Source organism: Cygnus olor, chromosome 17 (genome assembly GCF_009769625.2).
Source record: "Cygnus olor isolate bCygOlo1 chromosome 17, bCygOlo1.pri.v2, whole genome shotgun sequence".
Lineage (NCBI taxonomy): Eukaryota > Metazoa > Chordata > Aves > Anseriformes > Anatidae > Cygnus > Cygnus olor.
Window position 1 is genome coordinate 5,446,336 of NC_049185.1, and position 15,198 is coordinate 5,461,533.

The 15,198-nt window shown below is 38.6% G+C and overlaps 1 protein-coding gene across 6 annotated transcripts in view; it reads right to left on the reverse strand.

Annotated features, from left to right (window-relative positions):
* Window positions 1–15,198, reverse strand: part of CABIN1 (calcineurin binding protein 1) — a 110,141-nt gene that overhangs the window by 21,224 nt on the left and 73,719 nt on the right. For all 6 annotated transcript variants that reach the window (XM_040577705.1, XM_040577703.1, XM_040577707.1 and 3 more), the window contains exons 32-35: window positions 11,422–11,585; window positions 9,304–9,400; window positions 7,512–8,150; window positions 6,967–7,041 (exon numbers count right to left, since the gene is read on the reverse strand). In XM_040577705.1, the coding sequence (XP_040433639.1) occupies window positions 6,967–7,041; window positions 7,512–8,150; window positions 9,304–9,400; window positions 11,422–11,585 (975 nt within the window). The remainder of the gene's footprint in view (window positions 1–6,966; window positions 7,042–7,511; window positions 8,151–9,303; window positions 9,401–11,421; window positions 11,586–15,198) is intronic.

Genomic DNA, 15,198 nt, shown 5'->3' on the forward strand with positions numbered 1-15,198 from the left:
CTGACGTCTTGATGTGCAGGAAGAAAAGATGAAAATTAGCAGCATGTGGGTGGAACAAAAGGGGGGAAACACATGAGGTAGAACTAGAGATTATTATTTCCTAATTATTTAATATTTGACTTATCTCCACCCATCCCCAGCAAAGCACCTTTATAGAAGGCTTTTAGCTCTGTTTCTTGAAGAGAACAGCTTGCTATGGCTTTTTTTTTTTTTTTTTTAAGTGAGAATTCGAGAAGAAAATGCTCTAGACATTCAAGGCAGTTCAAACAAGTCACTCGCAAGTTTTCTCCCTGAAGAAAAACGCCTAAAAGACTGTAGCTGCAATGCTGGCTGCATTCCACAGCAGAAGGGGAAAAATCCACTGAAGTGCCCTCTACCTTCATGCACAGAAGACAATCTTTATTCTGTTCCAAACAAAACGTCACACTCACTGTAAGGTCTAACGCAGAGACTGGAACTTCACTAGGCTGGTGCTCAGGAGTCAATCTAAGCACTTTGCTGCTGAGGTTGTGTGCGGTTCCAGCTACAGGCTCCATACACCAAGCTCATTCCCTGCATTTCCCTAAAATCCTTCACTGAGAGGGAGCAGTTGAAAACTAGCCATTGCCAGCACCAGGGAGGGTCACACAGGTGAAAGAAGAAACCAAGACCTCTGATACCTGTTTTGGAACTAGAGAAGGGTGGAAGCAGCAGCACTAAATCGCTGCCTTTCTTCCACAAATACTGCTTTTCTATTACAGAGGTGGCAAAATTTTGTAAAAGCAAAGATCACACTGGCAGCCTGCCAGGAGCCTGAAGACATGGCTGATTTGCATAACCCGATTGTGCCTTTGTGTTTATAATAAATTTACTTGTTTTGATTCTAGTGGCAGCTTCTTCATGAAGCGTCATGTTTAATTAGATCTGATATTAAAAATTGCTGAAGAGTTTTGACTGCAGGTTTAGAAAGGGGAGGCAAGGAGAGTGCTCAGAGGTTGGCACCAAGAAGAGGGAGAAGGTGGTCACAGATGTGGTACTTAGGAAGAGGAGAGCAGAGCTATGGGCAAAAAGCAAGATTTTATCTGTAAGAACAGTGCAGGGAGAGCTCGAGGTTTTGCAGCTGGAGCAGGAAAGGGGGGGCTGAAAATTTCTTTTCTCTCTTGCTCTTCAGGGATTGAGTTGGTCCCAGAACAAGGATTTTTTGGCTAAGACAGCAGTGAGTCTTAAATAACTCAGCAACATTGAAACAGTCCCTTCTCATGACATTTAGATGATATACTATATGGTGAGGAGCCAATAGAAACGCTCAGCTGCTACAACGCTATCTTTTCCTAGGACTTTCTACATTCAGTTCCATATTCTCAAGGGTCACAGCACAGGACTAGAGACTTAGTGGCATTTTGGAACTTTGCCTTTGAACACTACTGTATTTTTAGATGTTAAAAACATGTGCAATGTTGATGTCTGCAATGTTTTAAAGCTGTTCCACATAAATTCAGTTCTCAGGACTGATGATGCACAGTATACCCTAATGCATGACCACAGAAGTTTCACTTGTTTCACTCTTCTCTTCAAACTACCTGTCATGACAGTTTCAACACCGAGGAAAGCTGTAATTTTTGTATTAAAGCACTCAATATTAAGCTTGCAGTAATAGAAATACTTTGTCAAATTGCAAGACAAGAAAAAAAAGGTATTCTTACACTGAAGTATCTCCACTTGCACTAGTGGAATATGTTGTGTATTATGAATCTTCATCCTAGCTTGTGCTGCAATAACTTTCCCACGCAGACTTGTCTTCAATGGCATCGGACATCATCATTATACATAAAACGAAGAATTTAATATGACCGACTTCAGGCAGTCAGTGAAAAGGCTTATTAGAAATTCCCTAATTATCTGGAAGCTTCAAAACTGTTTTCTGCTGGCCCTCCTCAGTCCTCAGGACAACACATTTAAGCATAATGCTACATCAAGGTCAACCTAGTCTGCCTCAATCTTTCATTCTCCCTCACCAAGGCCTCCTAGGTATTCAGTTTCCAGGGACCATTAATTTCATATGAAAATCATAGTTGGCAAGACTAAAAATATATCTCATAACTCAGAGCAATAGCTGACTGCTTTCAGGATCTCTGCAAATCTTTTTAATAACTTTCTCAGACCGAGAAAATAATAAAAAAAAGAACAAGCATCCTTCAAAATGCTGTTTGACCGTGAACTGGTCAAATAATTTCTCAGGTAACTTCAGTAAGTTAAATACTAATGACACAGTGACCGCTACTGGGCAGCAGTTTCAATCCATTTGATACTCATCTGTCAAAGATCTTGCTCTCAATAAGAACTTAAAAGAAAATGCACGAAGAGAAGAAAGACTTTCAGTCACACCTGCTCTCCAGCCCAGCGTGCTGCACAGCCTCACAGAGGCCTGTGCCAGCACAGAGGAACACGTATATACACACCATGGCACAGGAAGCAGCAGCCACCGAGGAATCAGGCTTACTTCTAGCAGCAGTTCTTGTTTAGAAGTGCTGATTTAACTATGCTGTGTTCTTACAATGTGATTCACTGCCATGTCTCCTGGAGGTATTATTTTAAACAACAACAAATCCAGAAAACCCCAACATCACCACAACCTGTAAGTTCAGCCAGAACTACTACTCTTCTTCCCTCAGATAAAAACAGCCCAGCAGGCAAGACTAGAAAAAAAATTTCAGCAAGTGGACAAAACCCATTTCCCCTCTAACAAAATGAAATTCTGGCCACCCCCTGTCAACCAAAGAAACTTTTGAAACTGCAAAATGAAATTGGCTCAGTAACTGTTCACAGTCTATACAATATGCAAAGTAAAACAAAAACGTGGAATGGAGCATTTCATGTTTTCTCTATTCTTCCTCTCATTCAACTCCTACTCAAGGATGCAGTTGCACATCACTATGGCATCCCTGCTGCTGCTCCTCTTTCACATCAAGATCTGCACAGTGCACAGCTTCAAAAGAACAGCTAGGCACTGTACAAACACAGCCTATGCTACCACAGTCCAAACGTTCCCAGTTGCATGACTGCTCCCTCCATGACTTTACTAGCATAAAAAATTAAATGTCTTTGGGATTACAATTCACTCCTGACAGGTTGCTATTTAGGGTTGTACACCCTCTGCTGGAAGTTGCCACAGTCTGAACTAAATTTAAGCAGTCTCTGGAACTTTACTTTCTTATTTTTAAAAATAGTGCAGTAGGCTAGAGTACTAGGTCAACACTACAAAATGGGATTGTTTGAGAATACATTTGGTTAAATCCTCAGCATACATTCGTTTAGTCACACAAAGTCTCAGTGACTTCAAGAAGAGCAGTTAAATACACAACAAGCAGCAAAACTGAATTCTCTGAAGGGCTGAAATGGAGTCTTCTGTCCCTGACGTGAGAAGGGTACGCTGCCACACCATGCATGATCTCATGACAGAATATCTAAATTCTCTGTTGAAATGTCAAGTTTCAATAGAGAATACTTCCATTCTAACATGTCTCCAGGAGCATATGAACTTATCGTGGCAAGCTTTGTACTACCTTCCTTTTCTGCCTTCTTCAAAGCTGGGAGCCAACCTTTATAAGCCACTTCCCTATGTATTAGGTTGACTCTGTAGAAGAGGATGCTTGAGTCCCATTGGCCTAAAACATGTTAACATTACCTCAGTCACGAAGACCACAGAGGATTTCTGAAATGAATTGAAAGTGTCACAGTATTGTCAAGCTATTAAAAGGATTAGATCTCACCACAGGATTATAATAACCCACTTCATCAAATTCCGTTTACTGATTGCCGTATTGTTTCCTGCTTGTGCCTGAAGAGGCATATAAAAAGATATCAAAAGAGTTGTTAAATATTTAGGTTAAAAACTTTTACTGGTCTGGAAGAGAGCTAAAATGCCGTAATTCAAATATCTCCTAATTTAGTAGGAAATGAAAACTTTCATAAAGAAACCATATACTGTCTGGAACTGTAAAATACAACAACTAGCAGAGGAAGACATATATCAAGATGGGTTTTGTGCTCGCTTTTTGTTTTTTTGGCCGGCAATTCCATGGGATAAGAGACTGAAGAACCACAGGCCCTGTAAACCTATTCAAACCATCCAATAACAAAGCACTTTTCTGGCCTGCGGCAGCTTTATGCATGACATCATTTATTTACAGGAGGCGAATACTTGCCAATTTTAAATAAAACAGGATCCAGTCTGTTGAAAACAGACAGATGTCTGCAAGAGCAGCTATTCCTGTGTCTCCACACTGATTCAGTGTGTTATACTAGCAACAGTAGGACAGCCTCACACCGCTAACAAGATCTGCTAGAAATAGACGAAAATGAGACTGCAGAACGTGATAATCTCATTAGTTGGGACTGCTTCCTAAAAGGGACTGCTTACAGGCTTCAAAGTGCATCACATTAAGAAGTATGTTTTATTTCTAGTGATTTAACAGGAAATTTCATTGCCTCCAGCACAGCTAAATACTAGCTCACCTACTGCATCTATTTCCAGATTAATTTGTGCGCAGGTTTTTCACCATTCTAACATTTTGCTACATGCCTGAGGAACCGTGGACTTTGCTGGAAGAGCTGGCACAGCAATCACATACCCAGAACCTTCACAAAGGCCCAGCAAAGAACTTGGCTGATACACGCAGCTTTGCACAGTTTTTGAAAAGGTGAATACATCCAAAAAGCAAATAGTAACGTTACTTCTTAAACAAGCTTATTGGCAAATTCCTTTTTAAAATCATAAATCACAGTGCAATGTCTCCTATTTTTCCGCAAGATAAATTATTAAGACTAAAAAACATCTTAACATTCTGAGTCAATATTTATTTGTTAGCAAACCACTGTTAAATACCAGAAGACAAGCAAAGAAAGATTTTCACTACAATACCTCTTCTGACATTTCTGTTCATTTCTACAGTTCGATGGAAAAATGTTACTGGTTTCCTGAGGGGCAAAAACTGGAGAAAAATGTTACCTCCATGAAAATCTTTTCTTCATCCTCTTATGTTATTCTGCTAGGAGATGCACTGTCTGAATGCACATTTTAATTAGATGCACTCTAAGGTAATTTTTACTTCAGTATTAAAAACTGGAGACCTTTATGGATACTCAAGACCTAGACTTTCTACAGAGTACAGAGAAAAACACAGGTTGGCACATCTCCTAACAAATAAAATTGACACCATTTCAGGAAGAAATTTAGTATGCGGGTAATCTTGTACAGAACAAATGCTGTATAATAGAGTCTGCTCTGAGAGCCTGAACCTTCTGTACCCTCCTCGATAAGGCAATAATAACCAGTAAAACAATATTCATCAGAATGAGATGAGGAGAACAAGTACCTAGAGGTTCAAGAGAATGGTGCATGAAAATACAAGGTTCAAGCTCCAGTAGAAGGCAAATATTAAATGGAGACAAACAACAACAACAACAGATTCTGAAGGGTTTCAGATATTTCACAGAAGACATAGAAATATCTGATTTTCCCAGAGTTGCAGAATAGACAAGTCTAAACCTTGCTGCTGCAGGAGCTGACCTACAGCCTCAATTTCCTGCAGCTCTAATAGGTAGAAAAACCTAAAAGGAAGGCTTTAACTCTATATAGCATAGGAGGTTCACCTTGCAAGTTTTGCCTCCTATTAACTAGCCATTAACTAATTAACTATTAACTAATTAACTATTAACTAATTAACTATTAACTAATTAACTATTAACTAATTAACTATTAACTAATTAACTATTAACTAATGCCATTGTGCTTTAGCTGGTGTATATGACAAATGCATCTCCAGAACACACCAAAGGAAGGACCAAATGGCATACATTATCTGAGGCTAGGTTGAATAGATTTAAAGAACAGAGGCAGTGTCTGGTGATGGATATCAGATTTACTTCATAAAGTAGAAGAATTATCTGAAAGTTTAAGAAAAGTATTTGTTTTGAAAGACAGGTGAATTAGGTATTGAAATCCATGTCACATTAAGACAATATTTAAATTGCTAGCGTGAGATGTGCCTCCTCAAAAGGTTATGTTTTAGCAAAGCAGAGACAGCTGTATTTTACAGAAGAAAGGCCTCAGTCAAATTTCAAAAATTGAGAGAAATTCTCAAAGACACTTGTTGTGCTTCAATTGTTATGAAAATTAGCACATAGGCAAGTGATGGGGAAGCAGGCAGTTCTCCCCTCTCTGCAACCATAATACTTTTTTTGGTAGCTGACAATCTGCAATGCATTACGTTGCTATCTCTAGAGCAGTTAGAGCCATGTACTTCTCATACACTTCTACTGCATAAAACACACAATGTGAAGAGGAAGTTACGGGAGATGATGGCAAAATGAAATATTAGACAAAACGAGCCACTAAACACACTATTGATCCATTTCAGTTTTCTTCTTGGCTTAATTTCCCATTAAAGACTGATAATCATCATCCCTTTAAAGCTCTATAGTTGTTTGCTGGAGAAACCCAGACGCTACAAGCTAATACAAATTGAGTAATGTAAAAGAGTTAAAATCAGAGCTATTGATGCAAGCTGAAAGAAAAGATATTTGGTACCTCTGCAGCAGGGTGCAATGTCAGCAAGGGAAGAGCTGATGAGGTTGTTAGCCCTTACGGGATCAGAGAGAAGTAATTACCATCCATGAAATGCTGAGGAATGATGTGGACATTCAGAAGATTGTAGTGTGCCATAAGTATTTCAATTTGAAGATTATTTCATGCTTTCAAAAAAAAGCTTCTGGACATATATATTCACCTTCAAGCAAGACAAACTGTAGTAATGACCCTAACAAAAGGGATGAGCTTCCTCCAGTAATGTGGCCCCACTTATCCTTAGACAACAGTACAAGAAAAGTAGGTATTTCTAATTTCTGCAAGCACTCAGCCACAGACTTGACTTTACAGACAATATAATAAAAGCATGTTACAAGTAACAAGGACTTCACAGAGCTTACCTGTTTCTGTGCTGATGCTCCCATATGCACCTGGCAAAACTTGACTGCCTGTTCAAGTGCTGCTTCTTCATCCACCTGAACAGAGAATCACAATTAATGAAGTCATAATTACTTAGATCATTTACAAATCCAATTACGTTCAGATGAAATGGGGATGTGGAACATGGTAAGTGGGAGAAGCAGCACTCCTACGGCAGAAAAGTGATCTTTAAATGTATAATCCTGAGTAACTAAAGATATACAACTCTTTCTAAACTCAAACTAACATTTCGTATGAACAAACTCTACGGAACTGGTAGTAGGGCTCTTAACTGATTTCAGCAATTCAGAACTGGGTTTTTGAGTTCCAAAACACAGAGGGGCTTACTCCCCCCTTCCCAGCAGCGCTCTTGTCAAGAGAGTGGTTCTGTGGGAGACACTTATCTCTTCAACTTTTGAACAGATACAGGGCCAACCTTATACTGCTTGGTTTGGTGATTACTGTTACTCTCTAATAATCTCTAAGGTCACCAACAGAAATTACGATGAACAACAGAATGCTTTACCTGTTTAATCAGCATGTATGTTTCAGACATGATCTTCTCAATTTTACCCAGGTCATAGGCCATAACTTTCTGACCTTGCTGCCATACCCGGTAAGCATCAAGTAGAAGTGTTTTCCCAGAATCTACATCCTCAAGTAATTTCCTCTTCCTGCTGGATCTCTGGACAGGTTCTTCTGTAGGTAGTGCTTGAACCGTTCCTTTAGTTGCCTGCTGCTGCTTTGAGCTGATGCTTAGCTCTTCCAAAGAAAGTTCTGCAGTCCGGCTCTCTTGAGCTCTCTCTTTTGAGTTCCTGCCAGACTGAAGACGGTCTGGCTCACCGCGTTTACATGAAGAATCAATTTTTTCAGGGTCATTAGAATATCCATCGAAATCCATAGGCTCAACCGAACCAGGCCTAGGGAGCTCTTTAATTTCCTTGTCATTCTTGTCATCATGTTCCAATATGTCCATAGCATTAGGAATTTGTCCCTGGGTCACTTCTTTTACTCCATTTTCAGTACTATGTACTACTCCATCCGATAAAGCTTGCTTTTTGGGAAGGACATCTTTGCCCTCTTCAGCACTGGTTTTATTAGAAACGTCTGTTGTCATCCTTCCTGAAGCAAGGTTGGAAGACTTGGAACTCTGATCTTCTGAAACCTTAATAAAAGAAGTCATTCTTCTCTGTTATTATTGAAATCAAAAAGCATTTCAGCACAGCTATACTACCTTGAATACTGACATGAAGAACCTTCACATTACTGCCTCTGCTGAAGAAAATACATTATTCCATATTAATTCTTGTTTGTTCCTGAGAATTAATTAATCCAAGCCACAAGTCTTATAATTAAAGTATTTTAATCAGTTAAACACCACAGAGGAATCAACAGCACAGGCTGAACCAAATCTGCAATGATTTTTTTTTTTAAACTGAAGTCTACACTATGGAATCCCATTAAATGAAATGCAAGGTTTTAGTAGCACAAATTTTATTTTTAATGTATTAAAATCAAAACTGCATCTGTTCCTTTGGCAGCTGCAGATCAACCTCAAATATCAGAATCTTTCCTTTGGTTGCTCTTGCATAACTTTCTTATTGTTACTAGATGAAGTATGCTAAACTCTGCTATAGTATTTCAGTTTTATACCTTTACTTTTGTAATGGACCAAAGATAGAAAACCTCAGTACCTCATCCCTTTGTTCAAATATTGCTAATGATACAATTATTCCACCCTGATTTATGAACTAACTGTATTTCATACAGACTTCCCCTTTTCTTACAGACATTTTCATTAAGTTCCTTAAGACGCTGCTAACTTCGAAAACCCATAGGAACAAGTTCTTCCTTGAATGTATTTACAAAAAAAAACCTTCCAAGTTCCAGTTATCTTACTCTGTAAACTGATTAGTTTCTAAATGACATTTAGAAATTGTCAGGCATGCAAAATCCAGTTGTCTAGTTTTGTTTTGTAAGAGGAATTGTAGATCATTTTAAATGAAAGTTGCAATAGACTCCACCTGAAAACGCAGTAGTTCTTATATCCCATGTAATTACTATTATTCAAAATTTAAGGTAGAGTCAAATCAAACTTACTGCAATCCATTCTCAACCATTATATTTATTACTGAATTTCAAAATCAAAAAAGAACAATGCTGGAAGAAAGTTTTCTGTGTAACTGCATATAAACAAAAGGTATTAAAAGTGATAGTAATGTAGCCCTTCAGCCTCAGTAGATATTAGGAACAAGTAAACTGAATCTAGGAAAACCTAATTATTAAATCAATGAGCATCACACACGCTGCTGCCTTACTTGCGTCAGATCGTTGAGCGTGTCCTCCAACACTTTCACTGTAAGCACGAAGGCTTGCTGGGCCAGAACCTGGCGATCTGCATCACGCAAGTACTTCCTGCATCACAGTAAAAGAGCACAAATGAAGCTAACTGCCAAAAGTTTATGTGACGTTAAAAGCAAGTACCGGGATTTAAACCAAAAATTATTTTAAATATGCTAGTAGAAAGCAAAGAAAACATATTATATATGAAAATTGTGTACAGAAATGTGTACATGTAAACTCATGAAACATAACATTTTAACCATGTTTCCCCTCACCTCTCCTCTCCCCATAATAATCAAAGAAGACTGCATGAAGTAAAAGGTGGATAGCACTATCTACAAGTGTAGGTGAGGGAAGGGGAGAAATGCAAAAACTGCAGAGTGAAAGAGACAACCAGGATTACAGTTTTCTTTTATCAAGCCATTTGTGCTCCTCAAATACTAACTTTCTATTCAAAACTTTCATAAAAAGAGAATTAGTCACACAATGCTATCTCGAACCGTCAGGCGATTTTCATGTTCTAGATAAACTGGGCATGTGATATTAAGGATATTAGCAAATCCCTCTTCTTGCTGGTCATATTGGTTACTTTCAAATCTAGGTTTTTAGAGCTAAAACACTGATGTGCTAATACCTTTTTTCTATTTAGTACTGTAAAAACCTGACATTCTGTCTGTAGAACTTACTCACTCTACGGCTTCATTTAATTTACTAGAACATGGCAACTTCACAGCATTATGATGCTTTAGACCACTTTCAAGGAAAATATTTCCAGCAATCAATGCTACCCAATTGAGTGTGATAGAAAAATGGTTTTCTATTTCAGAATGAGATAGTTTTAATGAGAGGGCTAAAATCAAGTAAATAATTTTGAAGGATACTCTTTAGTCAGCAAGATGACATTTTTAATACACATTTTCTCTCTACAGTATTACATTAAGTTAGAAATTTTTCTTTCTCTTTCAGACAAAAGATAGAAAAACTTGACTCATCATTAGTTCTGATTTTTGTTGTTGTTGTTTAGGTAGGCTTGCTAAAGGCGCATACCAGGCACACCCAGAACATTTGTAAGTTCCTGTAATGACTGCAGTTCACCATGGCTGGCATTGGCTGATCCAAAACATCAAATTACTTGTTTGTTAAATTCAGTCTAGACTTATAAATAACATAATATTTTTAGTACAACTGTGGGCTTGCTTAGAGCAGAATTTAAGCCTTCTATGGTCCAGTTCTTCTGATATGTTAAAAGTCAAATATTTTTGGCTTCGAGTTTGCTGAACATGTGGCGACATATTCCCAGATATACTATGATCTATGCAAATTCACATGCACTCGCACGAGAAAAATACATCAAGAAACCTTCAATGCCTCCAACTTATTGCCATCAATCATTCAGGTCAATTTCTCAAGCATTTGCCAGAGACTAATTTCAACATTTCCCGCTCAGCGAACAACTAGAATTTTACCTCGATTGCTTCAGTATTTTCTGTAGATGTTTATTTTTGTCTTCCTATTGATATAAATCTGTATACAGTTCATGTTAAATGGCTTTTTTTTTTCTTAATTAGGGTTAATACAATTAAAATTAGATCACCCCTGAATAGGATAAGCTTTTTAAATAGCATCAGCTGCCCGTAGCCACATAACCATCGTTCAGTCAGTCAGGGATTACAGGAAGGCAGGATGCCTGGGCCGTGACCTCTCACTGGACAAGGCTCTTGTGCAAGAGGCCATCACAGGGGTGCAGAAGTCACGATGCTCTGTTCCACCAGAGAATCCCTTCACAGTACAGAAAGCATCTGGAAGTCTGGTTAAGGCAGATGCATTTCTCTTGAAACTCAGAGCAGACATGCAGAGAAACTCCAGGCTCTATTCTGGAATCATAACCCTGAAAAAATTTAACCATCATTCCACTATATTCCCATGGAAGTCTGTCTATAGACTGTTTCCTAAAGTAAGAATGTCTTTAAATAAAATAGGATATCCTGAGTTGGAAGGGACCCACAAGGACCATCAACTCCAAAATACTTACACAAAGAACAAAATATAGGCAAAACTTTACAGAGTAACAGATTAAAAGAAATATCTCATACTTTCCCTGATCAGGGGTCCTCTGTAGCATAGATGAGACTTTCAGCAAGGTGTTGTAATCCTTCAGCTGTGACAGCACGTTTAGCAGTAAGACTATAGAGCGGTTCATATGAGACGCAAAACTGCCCGGGCGGTCAATTTCATCCACGGGTATGCGCCAGATTCCCTGCAAAGAGAGGAAAAGAGGAAAACCCTAAAGAAGGATCCAGATGAAAAGGACAAAAAGCTTAAAATATGCACCTGGTTTCTCAGCATACAGATTTTCAGAGGGTCAGGGGAATAAAGGACAAGCTCTGCAGTCTTTCAAATAGGGAGATATGGACTTAGTCAACTAATCAGTCAACTGATTAATTCCTGTCAGTAGCAAAAGAGGGAGTCTTGTAGAAGCCTCAACACACCTTTTAAATATGACTCTGAACTATTCCCAGAAAAAAAAAAAGCAAGCAAAGCCTAAATTATATTGTTTTTTTGTTGAGTGTCTGTGAACATACAACCTAAGCTAAAACTCAGCTACCGTTAAAAAAAAAAAAGTAACTTAAGGCAAATTTTCCATGCCTGAAACCTGCAACTCTTGCCCAGCCAAAAATCTGTAACTAAATGTGTTAGGAGCTTGGTTACTGCCTTGATACCATCAGTGTTCACCTTGCCATTAACCAGCCTGATAGGAAGAATCAGACTCCTTGGCTGTATCCAGTTTCCAGTGGGAGATTCAAATACTTGTGCATACATCCCGAGCCTCCTAATTACATTTCTGGGACAAGGGAATCTTTGGGGAGCAAGGCTGGAGATGGATAGAAAACACAATTTAATTATGGTCAGTCAGCTCAGGTTTTGCAATGTCTAATAGGTTTAAGGAGTTTTTTTTTTTCCAGGCGTTTAATAAGAATGCTGCCAACAGCTAGTCAACCATATTTGAAGAATACAATTTAAGTAATATTATATTTGCATTTTGGCATGTACTTCGTATTTTGTATTATGGCCATGCACAAAAAAACTGCTGTTATATCAGTGCTCACTTTGCTCAGTTCTGAAACTTTTCCTGTAGCAGCTCTTTAAGATGAAAATCCTCTGGTCATATATATACCACTTTGCGACACTGCAGGAAAGAATCGCCTCCTTGATAAGAGTATTGGACTGAAAATGAGTTCTGCTTTCCAAGCCTGGTCAGAGAGCAGGATATACAAATATTTACTCTTTTATCCTTGTTTAAAGGTCTTGCTTTGGTATTTTTAGCTTTACTTTGTGTGAGCAGAACTCTTCAGAACTTAATACAATGTGGAAACAAAGAAAACGAATACTGCAATCACAAGTGACATTCGACCACAAAAGAAGCAGGTACATAAATGGCCTGCCTGCAAACCCCCCTCTGTCTTCAGAGAATCTGTAGTTCTGCTCCATAGCCTGTATAGGAATGTGGGGAGGTGGGACACCACAAAAAAAAAAAAAAAAAAAGTACAAATATCAGGAAAAACAGGAAACAATAGGAAACAATTACTTCAACTCAATATAACACAGACTGTTCTGCCAACTTTTTTTTACTCTTGCTTTTCCTCCTGCTCTCGACTCTTACTCCCTAGTGATCAGAGACACCCATTTTTCCTCTTTGTTCCCTGGAGCTCTCTTTACAATTTAGTTGCAGCTTTCTTTTTCCATGAAGTTCCTAAAACCTTGAAGTGGTTGACCCCTGAGGCACAACTTTCACTTCCCATCCCCAACTGCTAACACCCACAAGTACCTTCCATGGCTTGCTGTCAAAGATTTTATCTGCTCAAGCAGCTTATTGGCTCTCACCTAGGTACAGACCTCGGAGGAAACAGCTCTGTAAAACAGCACAAACTTTAGAGAGCCTTTTTCTCCCCCAAAACTACACGATGATTTTACTTTTAGGCTACAGATGAACACTCACATTCTAGAGCAGATTTTTTTTTGCTTGTCTGCACATATGTAAACTGGGTTTCCGCCAAATCCTAAAACAACCGAATGCTTCATAATGGCACCATATGCAACAACTTACTTAGCCAATTTGACTATACTAAACAATTTACGGTCGACTTAGATGCATACTGAAGGAATGGAAAACAGCCAGCGTGTAGGTTCCTGGTCTTTCTCAGCATTATCTCATCCTTTATTTGAATTAGGCAGATCATTTGGAGTGAGTTTCAGGATATCGTTTCTGGAATCAGTTGAAAATAATTCTGCAGATCCCACTTACACGTTCCATGTATACATTTTAGTAACTCACCACATACCAAAGATTATTGATTTAGAAGTCTCCATGCACCACTTTTCTTTGTTTAAATTGAAAATATGAGGGAGAAAATGAAGAGAAACTGCTCTGAAATAACAGATTTAGTCCAACCAAAAACTTTCAGAAAGGACTAACCCCATGTGAAAAAGATGAACCTCCTCACACTTCAAGCCTTCAGGCTCTTCATGTAAACTTAGCACAATTCACATTATTTAATTTGCACCAACAATATTAGCTATGATTATAGCAATCACAAAAAACCCTTCCCTTTAACTCAAAGGTGTATTTTGTGTGTGTTCATGAGGCGATTTTGGTAGACCTGGATATACATTGTTACATGAGAAATTCTCAAACAGTAGGACATATCCCACCTCTGCTACCACAGAAACTGTAACAATGCAAGAACACCATTTGCAATGATGGAATATACAAATTGCAGCCAGAAAGCCCAGCAAGTGACCAAGTTCATCTGCTACAGAGAAAGCAAGTTGCTTATTTTGGGGACCACTGCTCTTCCATCCTTCTACAACGCCAGGCGCACTGGAAAAGTTTTAAATAAAACTCACATTTTAAATTTACTTTAACATTGTCGTACAACAGACAGTCTGATTTTAAAAGGAGAGTCACTAACTTGTCACGTATTGACTTGCAGTTTTACAAATGCAAAACAGCAATACATAAGATTTCTGTCCTATGTTACATATCTGCCCATTTCATGTGCAGCCTCAAGCCAAAAGCAGAAAGAAACCTGCCATTAGGAGCTGGAACAACATTCATTCCACCCACTGTGATTTTATTAAACAATATGCAAAACAATTATGGCGAAGTGAGTTTTTCAGAATCTACTTCATAAGCGATATTGAATTCTTTTCAAGAATTCAGTTTGAGCCAGAGGCTAAAGAAACATTCTCATCTAAACCTTTGCCAAAGAGAGGTTTAGCTAATCCCACCAGGCATATATTCTTCCTTACCAAGTATCAAAAGCCTTCACGAAGAATATTTTTGAATTAAGATGAAATTCTGCAACTTTTTATTTTGTAATGGCTTAGGCCATTTAAAAACATTCAGCTTTTAAAACAGAACTTCAGAAATAGATGCAAATGCAAAGCTTGAAATGAAATAACTGGGGAGGAGCCTGGAAAAAGTTGTTCAGCTTGACTGAAGTTTTCATATCATCGTTTGAAAATTCAGATTTGCTAGCAAAGTATCTCCCTTGAAAGTACAAAAGGCACAGGAGTGCAGATCCTTGTGACAAACATTTGCAGTTCCTTAGGGAGCTTTTATTACTGATTGTTACCACTCAGGCCTCTTGACAAAACATCTTCAACCCTAGCCACCAAATGGATTTTACGTCCAACGCAGCGCAGCTCCTGTTTGCTGGCCGCCATTCCTGCAGCTGAAAGGTTCTCCTCCCTTCTGCAACAGCCAGCAAGGCTGTTTACATGAAACTAGAGGAAGGAGTGAGAGAGACGCTTCCAACAACTCCAAATGCCTCTCAAGATCCAAAACGTCAAACTGCTTTCCATGCCTC